Source organism: Diabrotica virgifera, chromosome 2 (genome assembly GCF_917563875.1).
Source record: "Diabrotica virgifera virgifera chromosome 2, PGI_DIABVI_V3a".
Classification (NCBI taxonomy): Eukaryota; Metazoa; Arthropoda; class Insecta; order Coleoptera; family Chrysomelidae; genus Diabrotica; species Diabrotica virgifera.
In genome coordinates, this window is record NC_065444.1 from 231,043,835 (window position 1) to 231,058,357 (window position 14,523).

The 14,523-nt window shown below is 32.3% G+C and overlaps 1 protein-coding gene across 5 annotated transcripts in view; it reads right to left on the minus strand.

The window, feature by feature from the left end:
• Window positions 1–14,523, minus strand: part of LOC126880481 (ATPase family AAA domain-containing protein 2-like) — a 168,646-nt gene that overhangs the window by 136,614 nt on the left and 17,509 nt on the right. For 3 of the 5 annotated variants that reach the window (XM_050644343.1, XM_050644341.1, XM_050644342.1), the window contains exon 2: window positions 4,742–4,816. The exons of the other annotated variants lie outside the window; for them this stretch is intronic. In XM_050644343.1, the coding sequence (XP_050500300.1) occupies window positions 4,742–4,804 (63 nt within the window). In that variant the 5' untranslated portion in view covers window positions 4,805–4,816. The remainder of the gene's footprint in view (window positions 1–4,741; window positions 4,817–14,523) is intronic. 5 annotated transcript variants of the gene reach the window in all.

Here is a 14,523-nt window from a genome sequence, read left to right on the forward strand (position 1 = left end):
TCAAAAAAATAAAATTTTTTGAAAAAATTTTTTTTTTGATTTTTGATCCATATGGACATATGCTCCATCAATAGGGTTTTTCATAAATATATATGATTATTGCAACATTCCTGCGGATACTACCCCTATCCTTGAAAATAAACTGCAGAAACTACCCCTATCCCTTGGAGAGCATGTTTTGACGATTTTCTCATTACCTATGCATTTTTTAAAACAAAACTTATACAGAATTAAAGACCACGATTTTCTCTACAAATAAGGTCCTATGCATTTTTTTCGTGTAGGCAACCGTTACGGCACAGTGGCGCCGTAAACCTCAGAAATGCTTTGGCGGGCTCCAGTTTTTGTTTTTTTTTTTCGTCACCTATTCATTTTATGGATAACATGTTTATATAAAATAAAAGAACGCACTGTCTGCTACACATTATGACCTATGCATATTTTTTTTTTTTTTGATCCTAAAGCCACAGTGGTGGCCCAAAATCAATTTTTGATTATTTTCTTTATCAATTCTCCTTTTTTTGGGGTGGTTCCGGGGAAAATATGGGGGTGCATTATACAAATTTGTAAATAACACTAGTACATACATGGATAATCGCTGAAAGTTTTTTTACTCTAGCATAGGCGGTTCAGATGGTATAAAAAGGTGTTTTTTTAAAATGTAACACTCTGGAATTAAAAAACGGGCAATTACCCTTAAATGAAACCTATACCAAAAAATCAGCTGCTTATTTGTGATTAATTGCCGCAAGGTTTCTTCTTAATTTTCATTACAGTTAGGAAAAAAAATTTTTTTAAAAACATATTTTTTAAAAATTTGTCAACTTTGGGGCGCCAACCCCGCTAAACGGTGGGTGATAGACATATGCCGTGGGGAAATAAACAGTAGGAAATATAGTCCTCTTCATTTTACTATTAAGTAATTTTTTTGCAAAACATACAGGAAGGGCTATGTTCCGCAAAAACCACAAATTACCCCCTTTAAAGAGATGAATAGGGGGGTTCCGGGGCGAAATTTTTTAAGAAAAAGTTAGTCTCATAATGAGTACCCCTTGATATACCAGAAACAAAAATAAAACCAGACTTGTGTCCATTTTGCGAGGTTCAACCTCTGTTTCCTACACTATTTGTTTCGTTTCCGCGCACAACTAGATACATAACAATAATAATTAATTTTTGACTTCCTGAAATTCCCGCCAGCTCTGACTGAGCTGTCGAGATTTTGCCGATAAATTCGCACATAGGGATTTAATTCCGGACTGTAGCGGTCCGTTCCGTTGCCGGCCGATTCGATCTAATGAGCGCAGACCTTTAAACCAGTGTTGCCAATCGGCGGATAATTATCCGATTTGCGTACCTTTTAGAGAGTTGTCGTATCTTCTTCGTATCTTTAAATAAATCGGATATTTGCGGATATTTTTCAGTGTATCGCCTAAAACTTTTTCATCCATATATTCCCAACACCAACAACACATTAATTTTGTTTGGTTCCACCCAAATTTTTATAAATAGCCTACACTGGATGAATGTTAGTGACATCCGATACTTTTCATCTTTTGACAAAAGGGACATGTGCTGATTCTTTTGTTTAGAATTTAAATGCACAAGTGCATCCACTTAAGGCATACTAATCCAATTCAAATTTCAAAAACCGTCTGCCCTCCGATGTTATTTATGAGTTTTTAGTTTTTAGTCTTTAAACTTATGAAAGCTAATTCACGCATGATTTAGTTTTATTTTCATTTTATGTAGTGCAGTGCTTAAGTAAACGTTTCCAGATTTCTCGGACATTAGATGTAGTTAAATCTAGTTCTTTTTTGTAAAGTTCTATCAAATCTAATATCTTAAACAAAACCATTTCATCAAAACATGTTATACTTATGGTATGTTAAACAGTAAATGGTTAAGTTCAATTAGTTACCACTATAAACAGCCCGGATTAACCGATAATAGTATAAAAGGCCCGGTTTCAGGTAAAATTTATTTTAGGCTTTATTATAGGAGTACCGTCTAGTCAGTGTTAATTGCAAAAGGCCAACTCTGTCTACCTCGGTGGCTTATCGCTCCGGGTGGGTCTTAACAATGGGCCAGGTCAGATAAATTTAATAATATTTACGACCGCACTAATTGAACTTAAACCATTTACTGTTGAACAAACCATACCTAATTATATTTATGATTTTTTTGAGGAATGTAATGGTACTATGCAGAAAAGAACTTTCCGGCACAGAAACGTCACTTTTCTGCACACTACTGTCAGTTATGCTGTGAGAAAATATTAAGTTTGTTAACATAAAATTGTGCAGAAAAATGCATTTGGAATAGTGGTTGTAGAAAAATCTACTTATTTGAAACTAGTAATATCTAGATATCTACTAATTAACTCAAAAATCCTTCAAATTTTTTGCCTATAAAAATTATTTAGTCGGGCATTAACGTTGAACGCACCACGGGTATTATAGATAATAACTTTGATACCTTAATAACTACAAGACTGTCAAATACATCTCTATTTTTTTAGTTGTAATAAATCTTTAGTTGTTAAAAGAGCGAAGGCGCAAAATTTCGGACCAATAATCTTTAAACGTATTTATTTTTTTCGAATCCTCAGAAAACTAATAAATATTTTTGAAAAATTTGAACGCAGAATAAAAGATTACATTATTACCGAGGGCTGAAAGTCCCTTAGAATAATAGTATATTATTCAACGAGCATGTAATGATGGCTATTACTCACGATGATGAAGTTTGCGACACGAGCCGTAGGCGAGTGTCGTAATTCATCAGAGTGAGTAATAGCCATTACATGCGAGTAGAATACTATACTTTTTCTACGACCTTTTTTATTTTAATTAGTAAAAAATTTAATTATCAACTACTCGAGTTGTAAATTATAATAATTTACCAAAATACCTAAATGCTATTTACCCCTAGTACGCGTCTGAATAAATAATTGCCTACTATTACCAAATTCTTATTTATTTTAAAAATACAACTAAGAAATAGTCAATATAAGTTCTATTCGTTTCCGAAAAATTATAAGCTTAAATTTGTACCTACTGTCAGTGAATCTAATAAATAGGAAATGGTTGTTGTCTGTGGACGTATTTCATTTATAGTTATAATGTATATTTACATTTAACTATATGTGATATAATAATATAACTACACATAATATGATATAACGTATTTAACACGACATAACTTGAAAAATAAACACAGTATTAGTTATAAATTCCAATTAACATAAACAAAATGCGCTAATGTCAGTGTCACTAAAATAAATGATAAACGTCAAAATTTTTAGTAAACAAGATAGGTATAAACGTAAAAAATATACTGACATTGTTACAGTTAAAATTCCTTTAAATTTAGTAAACAAGATACGTAAAAAATATACTGACATTGTTACAGTTAAAATTCCTTTAAAAATTTTTAACTTTTTAAGTTAATTACTGATATAAATTACAATAATAATTATTGTATTAAATAAACAAGTTTAAGTAATTTTATTTGCAGTTTATATACGATTAATATTTAAAGTGGCATGCGCCACTTGAATCTAACTTCAGCCCGTGAGTAATGACCCGTGAGTAACTTCAGCCCGTGAGTAATGAATTATTACTCACGGGTACAGTAATGGGTGCTATTATCTATGGAAAAATAGCGAATAATGAGCATGTTATTAAACGGTCGTAGAAAAACAAAATATTCTCTTTTCCTTTTACCCCTGTAATATATTAGAATAAAAATTGTAGAAATCTTCAGGGACTTTTGGGCCTCAGTAATAATGTAATCTTTCATTCTGCGTTTAAATTTTTAAGTAATACTTATTAGCTTTCTCACGACTCGAAAAATATAATGCATTTTAAAAGCATTGACCAGAAATTTTGCGCCTATGCTATTAATGTACCTGTAGTTTATTTTGTATTGATTTATTTATGATTCATTTTTCCAGTACCTAGTTTTAGGTAGTTATTACGTTTTAATAAAATAATATTTAAAAGTTTTTTTTTACTTAAATAATTATAATAAATTAATATAACGATCCAAATAATGAAATATTTAGATTTATTTATTTATTTAGAATTAAACACTTACGATAATACAAAATACGAACAATATAATAATAGTAAGTAAATAGTATTTACATACATGAATTAGGTAATAATCAGCTAGGATACGAGATTTTCATCTATAAACGAAAATTTTTAAACTGTGAAATAGAGAATCCAGTAGATTAAAGGGCCGGTTGTTCGAACGCTAATCAGAAATGGAATCAACTGATCATTATCAAATATTTAATTACTGTCAATGTCAACTTTGATTGGGTTGCTGAAAATATAATTTATTACAATTATGAGATTAACTGATTAATTAATCAATTATGTTAATAATTGTTACGTTAATTGATAATTAATAATTAATTAATCAATCAGTTATGTTAATTATCATAATGATAATTGATTACAATCAACTGATTGGCGTACGAACAACGGATTTTGTTATTTGATTGTTGTTAAGGGGACTAAAAGAATAACATTGGCAACATTGATTTTATTAACAGAATAATTTTTGACCTATCGTACCTTTTTGTGACAAATCGGATATTTTTCGAGTGATCATCGGATAATCTAGAGAAATGCGATTGGCAACACTGCTTTAAACGTGCTTTACTGTCAAATTAAAAATAGGTATACATTCCACCAAACATAAAAAAAATAAATGTGTAAGGACCTACCCTAGTCCGATGTTTCGGGCCTTCTGGAGAGCCATTCGACTCCTTACGACGAGTATTGACCATAACACTTAACAACTGTGACAAGTTATTTAATTAGATATTTATCGTTTACAAATTTTTTTAAAAACAAATATGGAGAACTCCAATACTGAGAAATACATAAAATCAGTACAATAATATAGTAAAAATTTATTACTCTAAAACAAGTTATTTCGCAATTTAGATATGGACAGATATTAAACACGGTACATACTTATTTAATACATACTTAAAATGATGGATTTAATATATTTACTATTTTATAAAATGTACGTATTTACTTAAAATTGTAACTCCTTTTCTACTGTTTTATATAATGCCAAAATGGTTTAATTGAACTCTTTTAATTAAAGGCAGGAATGGATAACCAATTGTAAGTGATAATTGCTATAGTTTGTCCGCTATAACTTTTCCCATGCGTTACGATTCATTTTCAAACAAATTAAATCAAAACATAAAGTGAAACGTACGTCGATGTGTGTAGTATATCCTATTAGACCAGGGAGCATCTGTAAAAATATTAGTACATTTGGACGTTGAGAGGTGACTCAAATTTTTTCGCAGAAATTGCTTGAAAATAACTCAAATAATAATATTTGAGTTATCCTCCCTCTCAAAAAGGTCCGGAACATTGTTTAAATAATCAAAATGTCAAAAAATGAAGGAAAATTTCGATTTTTTTCTTCGTTTTTTGATTATAACTTTAAAAGTATTCATTTCAATGAAAAGGTGTACTGACATAAAAGTTGCGTAATTAAATTTCCTACAATATAGAATTGGTTAAAAATTAAAAAAATAGTCACCCTTGTTTCAAAATAGCAATAATTGCGAAAAAACCATACAAAACCAAGTATTCGCATTTTAAGTTTTTCAACCATTTATGCTACACTTAGGACCTTCATGTTTCACCCAGAAAAACTCTATGATACAGTAAAACAATACTGTAAATTTCATTAAGATAGGTTCAATAGATTTTGCAAAATAAATTTTGCAATCCAGCTTTCGCAAAAAAAATTCATTTTTTCAAAATGTTACAGAATTGAAAATAAAGCAGATAGCAAGTTGATTTTTTTTTGCTTATAGAAGTGTACTGTACCTTTCATTTGCAATTTGCAAAACTAAAATCAATTAACCACCACGGCGTCAGGAATTTTTTTAAATAAACATTAATTATTGGTGCTACGCGCAGGACAGCGGATAGCTTGCTCTGATTGGGCATTCCAATGACCTTTGATAATGATTGACACATTTTAATTTTTATTATATTTCGATATAGATAAATAAATTTGTTTATTGCAAAATAAAAACACATACTCTATCCTTTGAAATAACACTTTTTTTAGCAAAAACTTTCTTTGTTCATATATTTTAACTTAGAGAATAAAAGTTTATTATTTTTAAACATATGCAATTGTTTAAATAATATTTCACAAACAATAATAAAATTAGTTGGATTTTTGTGGAATTAAGATATTAAAATTCAACAAAATATAGAGTAAGAAAATAATATATTAGATAAAGCTTTGAAGAAATTTTGGTGGAAATCAACTTGTGTGAATCGAACACCGCTGTCCTGCGCGTAGCACCAAAAATTATTGTTTATTTAAAAAATTTCCTGAGGCCGTGGTAATTAATAAATTTTAATTTTGCAAATTGCAAATGAAAGGTACAGTACACTTCTACAAGCAAAAAAAATTCAACTTGCTATCTGCTTTACTTTCAGTCCTGCAACATTTTAAAAACATAATTTTTTTGCGAAAGCTGGATTGCAAAATTTATTTTGCAAAATCTATTAAACCGATCTTAATGAAATGTACAGTGTTCTTTTACTATATCATAAAGTTTTTCTGGGTAAAATATGAAGGTCCTAAGTTTAGCATAAACGGTTGAAAAACATAAAATGCGAATACAGTCGAATCCGCTTAATAGAATAGCCTTCGTGCCAAGCAAAAGTATTCCTATAACCGGGATATTCTAATAACCGATCATTGGTGGCTAGTAGAAGCGTTTTTAGTGCTAAAATGTCTATTCCTTAAAGCGGGATATTCCTATAACAGGTATTCTAATAAGCGGGTTCGACTGTACTTGTTTTTGTATGGTTTTTTTCACAATTATTGCTATTTTGTAACAAGGGTGACTATTTTTTAAATTTTTAACCAACTCTATATTGTAGGAAATTTAATTACGCAACTTTTATGTCAGCACAACTTATCTCAGAAATGAATAGTTTTAAGGTTATAATCAAAAAACCAATAAAAAAAATCGAATTTTTCCTTCATATTTTGACATTTTGATTATTTAAACAATGTTCCGGACCAATTTGAGTGGGAGGATAACTCAAATATTATTATTTGAGTTATTTTCAAGCAATTTCTGCAAAAAAATTTGAGTCACCTCTCAACGTCCATCTCAAAACAGATGCGTCCTGGACTATATACAATACAGTATACAAAATGTATATACACATCGACGTTCGATTCACTTTATGTTTTGACTTAATTTGTTTGAAAATCAATCGTGACTCATGGGAAAAGTTATAGCGGACGAACAATAAGGACGAACAATAACACAATTGCTACTGCATTAGTGATCCAATCATCAGAGATTTAATCTCTAAAACCAAGACGAACAAGCTGAATTCTGCCGAGTGTCATTTTTGGGAGCTCAAAAAAAATTGCAAAAATGTTTGCCGCTCCTACCCCGAGTTTCCCCCTAAAATCCTCCTCGTAGGGAGGAAAAATAGGGAGCTGGCTGGACTGCGGACACAGGCGCGTAGACTATTATCTGACGAAAGTGCTCACAGGACATGGGAGCTTCCGTAGCTACTTACACAGATTCAAAAAGACCGAATCGGACAATAAATTGCTTGTATACTCCAGAGAAATAAGATTTTTCTCGTGACGCATCCCCCTCCAGGCCGAAACCAAATTTTTTGAGTAGTATCGACATCTATATCAATAATCTTTATATTTCCTGCAGCCAATATTGATGATATACATACTTATAAACAAATGAAGATCAAAAAACGGTCAATTTTCGCTTTTTTCGTCTGTTACTAAAGAGTGAAGCATTCTAAACAAATTTGAGAATAAAACTCATAATCATACAAAAAAACTTTAATATGGCGTTCGCTGAATATGTCTATCCTTATTGGTTGCTTAGAAAATTGCAAAATAATTCATAAATTTTGAGATTTTATAAATGTTCATAACTTATGTAAAAATTAAGTTAGAACCTTCTTATTACACAGAATGCCGAGACTTCTTGTGCTTAACGACGTTCTACACCTTCGTTGCGGGGTATGCCTCTCAGAGGAAAGGGGGGGAAACTTATATGCAAGCGAAAGTTGGTAACAATGCATTTATAGCAGAATACTCAAATCATATGTTTCAGTATTGAATACTTTATAAAAATAAATTATAATAAATTACAGAAATTACGGAATTAATTATAATAAACAAATTAAAAATAAATGGTACGGTAAACAATCTTCATTTTTTAATATGTTATTCCTTACAAAAAAACCTTTAATTTAAGCACAAATAATTAAAAATTGTAAATTTGGGTCAAAAGTTATTAACTTTTTAAGAATTCCCATAAGAGCCCATGTTAAAACTTAACTTTGACCCTTAATAGTAATTAAACGGCACGGTAAAACAATTTTTAAAAAATCAAGTCTTCGTTTTTTGAAGTAAACTATAACATACTAAAATTTCATGCAAATCCTTAATTCTTTGCCGAAGGTGTAGAACGTCGTTAAATTATATTTTGAATTTTAAAGCAATTGGTCAAATAGTTTAAAAGTTATTTAATTTGTTTAAGTCAGAAAATTATGAGGTTACAGTAATACTTCGGCCAGTTTATGAAAGAAGAACATTTGTACTACTAACTTAATTAAAAAAAACGACCAAAAGTAATTTTAAACAGTGTAAAATTATTTTGCAAAACCATGTCGATGTTTTGCTTACTTAAAAACAATTAGAATAACTTTTTAACCGTTACCCGCAGAAAAATTTTTTTTATATTTAAAAAGACTGAATTTTTATACCCATTTAGAAAGAAAAACAATTGTCCTAGAACAATTAGGGACGAAGTTAGCCCCCCTCCCCTTTTTTAATTCTCATGTTCTTGCAAAATAATTTTGCAATATTTAGAATTATTTTTGTCATTTTTTTTAAATTAAATTAATAGTGTAAATCTTCTTCTTTCATAAACTATCCAAAGTATTACTGTAAATTCATCATTTTCTGACTTATAGTGTTGCAAAAAAATTAATTTGGGATAAACAAATTAAATACCTTTTAAACTATTTGATCAATTGGTTTGAAATTTAGGCTATGATTTAAGCACTAGAAGTCTCAGCATTCCGTGTAACAAGAAGGTTCTAAGTTAATTTTTAGATAAGTTATCAATATTTATAAAAACTCAAAATTTATGATTTATTTTGCAATTTTCTAAGTAACCAATAAACACAGACATATTCAGCGAATGCCATATTGAAGTTTTTTATACGATTTATGAGTTTCTTACTCTAAAATTTGTTTAAAATGCTTGACTTTTTGGTAATAGACGAAAAAAGCTCAAAATTTACCGTATTTTATCTTTATTTGTTTATAACTAAGTATATCATCAAAATCGGCTGCAGGAAACATATAGGTTATTATTATACAGGGTGTCCCAAAAGTAGTGGAACGGTCGAATATTTCGCGAACTAAACATCACATCGAAAAACTGAAAAATACGTGTTGAATAATTTTCAAAAATCTATCCAATGACATCAAACACCAACCCCCACTACACCCCCTGGAGGTGGGGTGGAGGGTAACTTTAAAATCTCAAATGGAAACCCCTAGTTTTTCTTGCAGATTTGGATTCGTTACGTAAAAGTAAGCAACTTTTATTCAAGACATTTTTTCGAACTGCGGATAGATGGCGCTATAATTGAGAAAAACCATTTATCCTGATACCATAGGTAAATTATAGAAACGGTCTAATATCTCGAGAAATGCCCTTCCAAATGAGAAACCAAAAAAAAGGTCTTTAATACTTTTCGAAAACCTATCGAATAACACTAAACATCACCCTCCAACCCACCCCCTGGAGGTGGGGTGGGGGGTAACTTTAAAATCTTAAATAGCAACCCCCACTTTTTATTACAGATTCGGATTCGATGAAAAATTAAGCAACATTTATTCGAAATATTTTTTAGAATTGTTGATAGATGGCGCTTTATTTGTAAAAATACGATTTATTAGCGCCATCTATCAGCAATTTTAAAAAAGGTTTCGAATAAATGTTGCTTAATTTTTCATGACGAATTCGAACCTGAAATAAAAAGTGGGGGTTGCTATTTAAGATTTTAAATTTACCCCCCACCCCGTCTCCAGGGGGTGGGTTGGAGGGTAATTTTTTATGTTTGTCGATAGGTTTTCGAAAAATATTAAAAACCTGTTTTTTGGTTTCTTATTTGGAAGTGTATTTCTCGAGATATTAGACCGTTTCTATCATTTACCTATGGTATCAGGATAAATCGTTTTTCCCAATAATAGCGCCATCTATCCACAGTTCGCAAAAAGTCTTGAATAAAAGTTGCTTACTTTTACGTAACGAATCCAAATCTGCAAGAAAAACTAGGGGTTTCCATTTGAGATTTTAAAGTTAACCCCCACCCCACCTCCAGGGGGTGTAGTGGGGGTTGGTGATTGGTGTCATTGGATAGATTTTTGAAAATGATTGAACACGTATTTTTCAGTTTTTCGATCCGATGTTTAGCTCGCGAAATATTCGACCATTCCACTACTTTTGGGACACCCTATATATGTTCATACTACTCAAAAAAATTGGTTTCGGCCTGAAGGGGGTTGTGTCACCAACAGGATATTTTTTTCCTTTTTTCTCTGAACTAGTATTGTGGGGCTCCGGACACTGTGTCACTTACCCTTTTGGAGTGTGTCAGATGGGCAAGGGAAAGGAATGAGCTAGAAAGAGTGTTTGAGTCTGTGAGAGAGATGGTAGAGAAGATGGTGATGGATGAGCGATGGTGGGACAAAATCCACAACTATGTGAGAAAGGTGCTGCCGATGAAAGAGAAGGGAGAGCGGGAGCTAGACGCAGTTCTAGCAGGTATCGAGGAGGCAGAACTGGGCCCGCAGAGGTAGGAAGAATGAGAGATTGACAGCATAGGATTAAAGAACGTGGCGGTCGGATGAGTGCGAGAGACGGAAGCTGATGCGTGACGGCGGGCGACTGATAATCGGACAAAAGAAGGACATCTGGGAGAAGTTGTGCTCTAAAGGCTCGTTTTCACGCTACGTCTTACTGTACGTTTTGTGTGTCATGCAAAACGTACGACTAAAGTCAAGCGTCCACAGACCCGCATCGTACGCAACGGATTTTAGTTTGACAATCGATAATGCGATCCGTACGATGCGGATCAGTGGACGCGGTTACATAAGTTTCTGTACAAGGCAAACTAAAATCCGTTGCGTACGATGCGTCAGATGCGTACGATGCGGGTCTGTGGACGCAGTTACATAAGTTTTTGTACAAGGCAAACTAAAATCCGTTGCGTACAATGCGTCAGATGCGTACGATGCGGGTCTGTGGACGCTTGCCAAAAACGTACGTTTTGTGAATAAGCGGATTTAATTTTTTCGATTGGACAAGACGTACGTTTTGCTGTTTTCACGCTACGTCTTATTGTACGTTTTATCGCACGTTTTGCATGACACACAAAACGTACAATAAGACGTAGCGTGAAAAAGAGCCTTAACGGGCGATTCCACCCTGATGCCCTAGTATGAGAGGGGTGGGGTTTAGCTGGTCCCGGCCACATCGGAGTTACGGAGGGCAGGGAGGTCCGACTTAGGGCCAAACTGGTCGACGTGACACTGATGAGGTTTTAGCTCAGGAATCCAGCACTGTCGGAAATGTTTACCTCCGACATCTGTTTGCAGATCCCCCACCTAGTGATAAAAAAAAAGAAAAAAAAGGGAGGAAAAATAGAAAACATCGATTAACCAAGAATCTGTACGCTCTAGGAAAAAATGTTTGAAATGTGAAATGTAGCTGAGATAATTTTAAACAAAAATGTATATTAGCACTTTTTGTGTAGAATGTTCTCTCAGAAATAACGCTTAAACGACTGACAATTTCGAATGTCAGTTACGCCGCGAAATCAGTTTTTTAATTAAAATTAATATCAACTCAACGGTAAAAATTCGATATTTTTTGATCAGAGTGTGCTAAATGAAACGAATTGTGTCGCAAATTCCTCGGTAGAATGCAGTAGGATGTGGTTACGCATACTAAAAGAGGAAGTCAATAGAAAGAAAATACCATGATTAGTAAGTAAATAACATATCGAGCTAGTACATATTTTATATTTTAGTATTATTTATATATGTATCTATTTATTAATATTATTTATAATTTAAAATAACATATTTACATATTAAGGTCAGAATTTGGTATTAGTTTTTTGAAAGTAAATTAAATGTAAGACCAAATACTTACGATGTCGGGATAGTATCACGAGGTTTTTTCCAGGTTTTCCCTTGTGATTTACTATGGAATCTCTAACGCGGGAATTTTACTGTCACCGTTGCATGTGGTTGTCTTTTTAAAGACAGATCACATGCTATGATTTTTTTTGTGACGGATATTCTTGAGTTAGGGTTGATTTCATGTAATCGAATGAACTATCTTTCAGTAAAGTCGTCCCAGGAACGCAACTCAATTATTGGCAATATCATTTTAAAGTCTTCTACTTTAAAATGTATAATATATGTCTGAATTGACGATATAAATGAGTCAGATTAAATAAATTATTAGAAGAATTTTTTACTAAGCAACAACATTTTTGTTTAATTCATTAATATTTTTTGTATTTTGACAACGGCAACCGATTTGGACGTCGAAACGTTAATAAAATTATTTTTTTAGTAAAATTGTGGCTTATTTCCCATTAAAAACAGTTAATTACAAAAATGCCACAAGTAAATAGCTTCAGAACAACGTTAATATATTTAACAGCTATATAGAGACTGACTTCATTTGCGGCAAAATACAAAAATTGCATACGAAAGCTACATTTTAATTTTTATCGATAGGACACTGATCAAAAGATATCGAGTTTTTACCGTCAAGTTGATACCAATCTTATAACAAAAAAGTGATTTTCCGCGTGTAACTAACATTCAAAATCGCTAAATAGTTGTTACAAGCGTTGTTTCTGAGAGAACGATTCATTCTACAGAAAAAATGCTAATAAAAATGTTTGTTCAAAATTATCTCAGCTACATTTCTTGTATGTTTTATGATTACCGGGGTTAGAGAAAGTAGATGGTAGGACTGTAGGAGTGGGAAAATTTCTTGCATCTCTTTTGGGGACTTATCGGCAAAATTCAGCTTGTTCGTAGGATTTTTAGAGGTTTGATGGCATTTTCGTCTCTGACGACTGGACTATAGATAATTATTGAGAAATTAATTTTTCAACACATTTTACGGAACATTCCGTGAACATGAATCACTAATTAAAACGTATAACATTGCAGGTGTAAATTACATGAAAACAAAGGAAATAAACTGCATTGAGTCATGGCGTGTGACGATACTTTATATAGAAGAGTTGATTATAAAGCCCTAATAATACGAGAACAATTATTATAAATAATGAAAGTTATTGAATTTTGTATAATGCAAAATACGGTAAAATACCAGTTTTTTTTTCAACATGAAGATGCTTTCTAAACTGCTCGTCAAAAGTTAGGGATATAGAAAATTATGCTCATTTTCATAGCTGATTTTTTCGAGAACAGATTAACGGATTCCACTAGTTTTTTTTATTATTTTAGATTTTTCTTTGGTGTTTACACAGTTGTGCAAAGGTTTACTTAAACTTCTTTTTTGTACTTATACCGGGTGGAAGAAAAGAAATGTTTTTCTTATGTTAAGTTTGAGACGCCCTGTAGGGAGGACGAGGTACATACTAAAGAAAAATGTAAAATAATAAAAAAAAATTAGCGGAATCCGTTAATCTGTTCACGAAAAAATCAACTATGAAAATGAGCATAATATTCCATATCCCTAACTTTTGCCGAGCAGTTTATATAATGTAGACTTATGCTAGAAATCGTTCGTAAGGAAAACGGATATGCGGATGATTTGGTATTCATCTAGCAAGGAAAGTACAATACAGTAGTCATAGGTCACATGAACGAGGCCCTAGAACAAGTGAGACAATGCACTTATCTGAAGGGACTAAATATAAGTCTCCACAGACGGAAATTAGAGGGATTAGGTTCTCTAAAACTGCAGGGGCAAGAAATTCAGCTTAAGGGAGACATAAACAAAGGCATAAAAAGACATCTCTGAGTTATACTAGACTCGAAACTACCAGGAAATCGGCAATTAGAAAAAATAGCAAGCAGTGCAGTGACCACTCTTATGCATGTCAGTTCCATGTATATAGTTGAGTCCCCGAATCTTTACCTGTGCGTCATCATTTGAAACATACGAAATAAGTCGATGATAAGTCGGAAATTGAACTTTACTAAACGCAACAGCAAGTGACAGTAAGTGACTTGCTGTTGCGTTTAATAAATTTCAATTTCCGACTTATCATCGACTTATTTCGTATGCTTTAAATGATGACGCACGTGTAAAGATTCGCGGACTCAACTGTAGGTGGGGAGTAAGACCGAACATGGTGCAGAAAGTTTACACAATGATGACGTCGATGT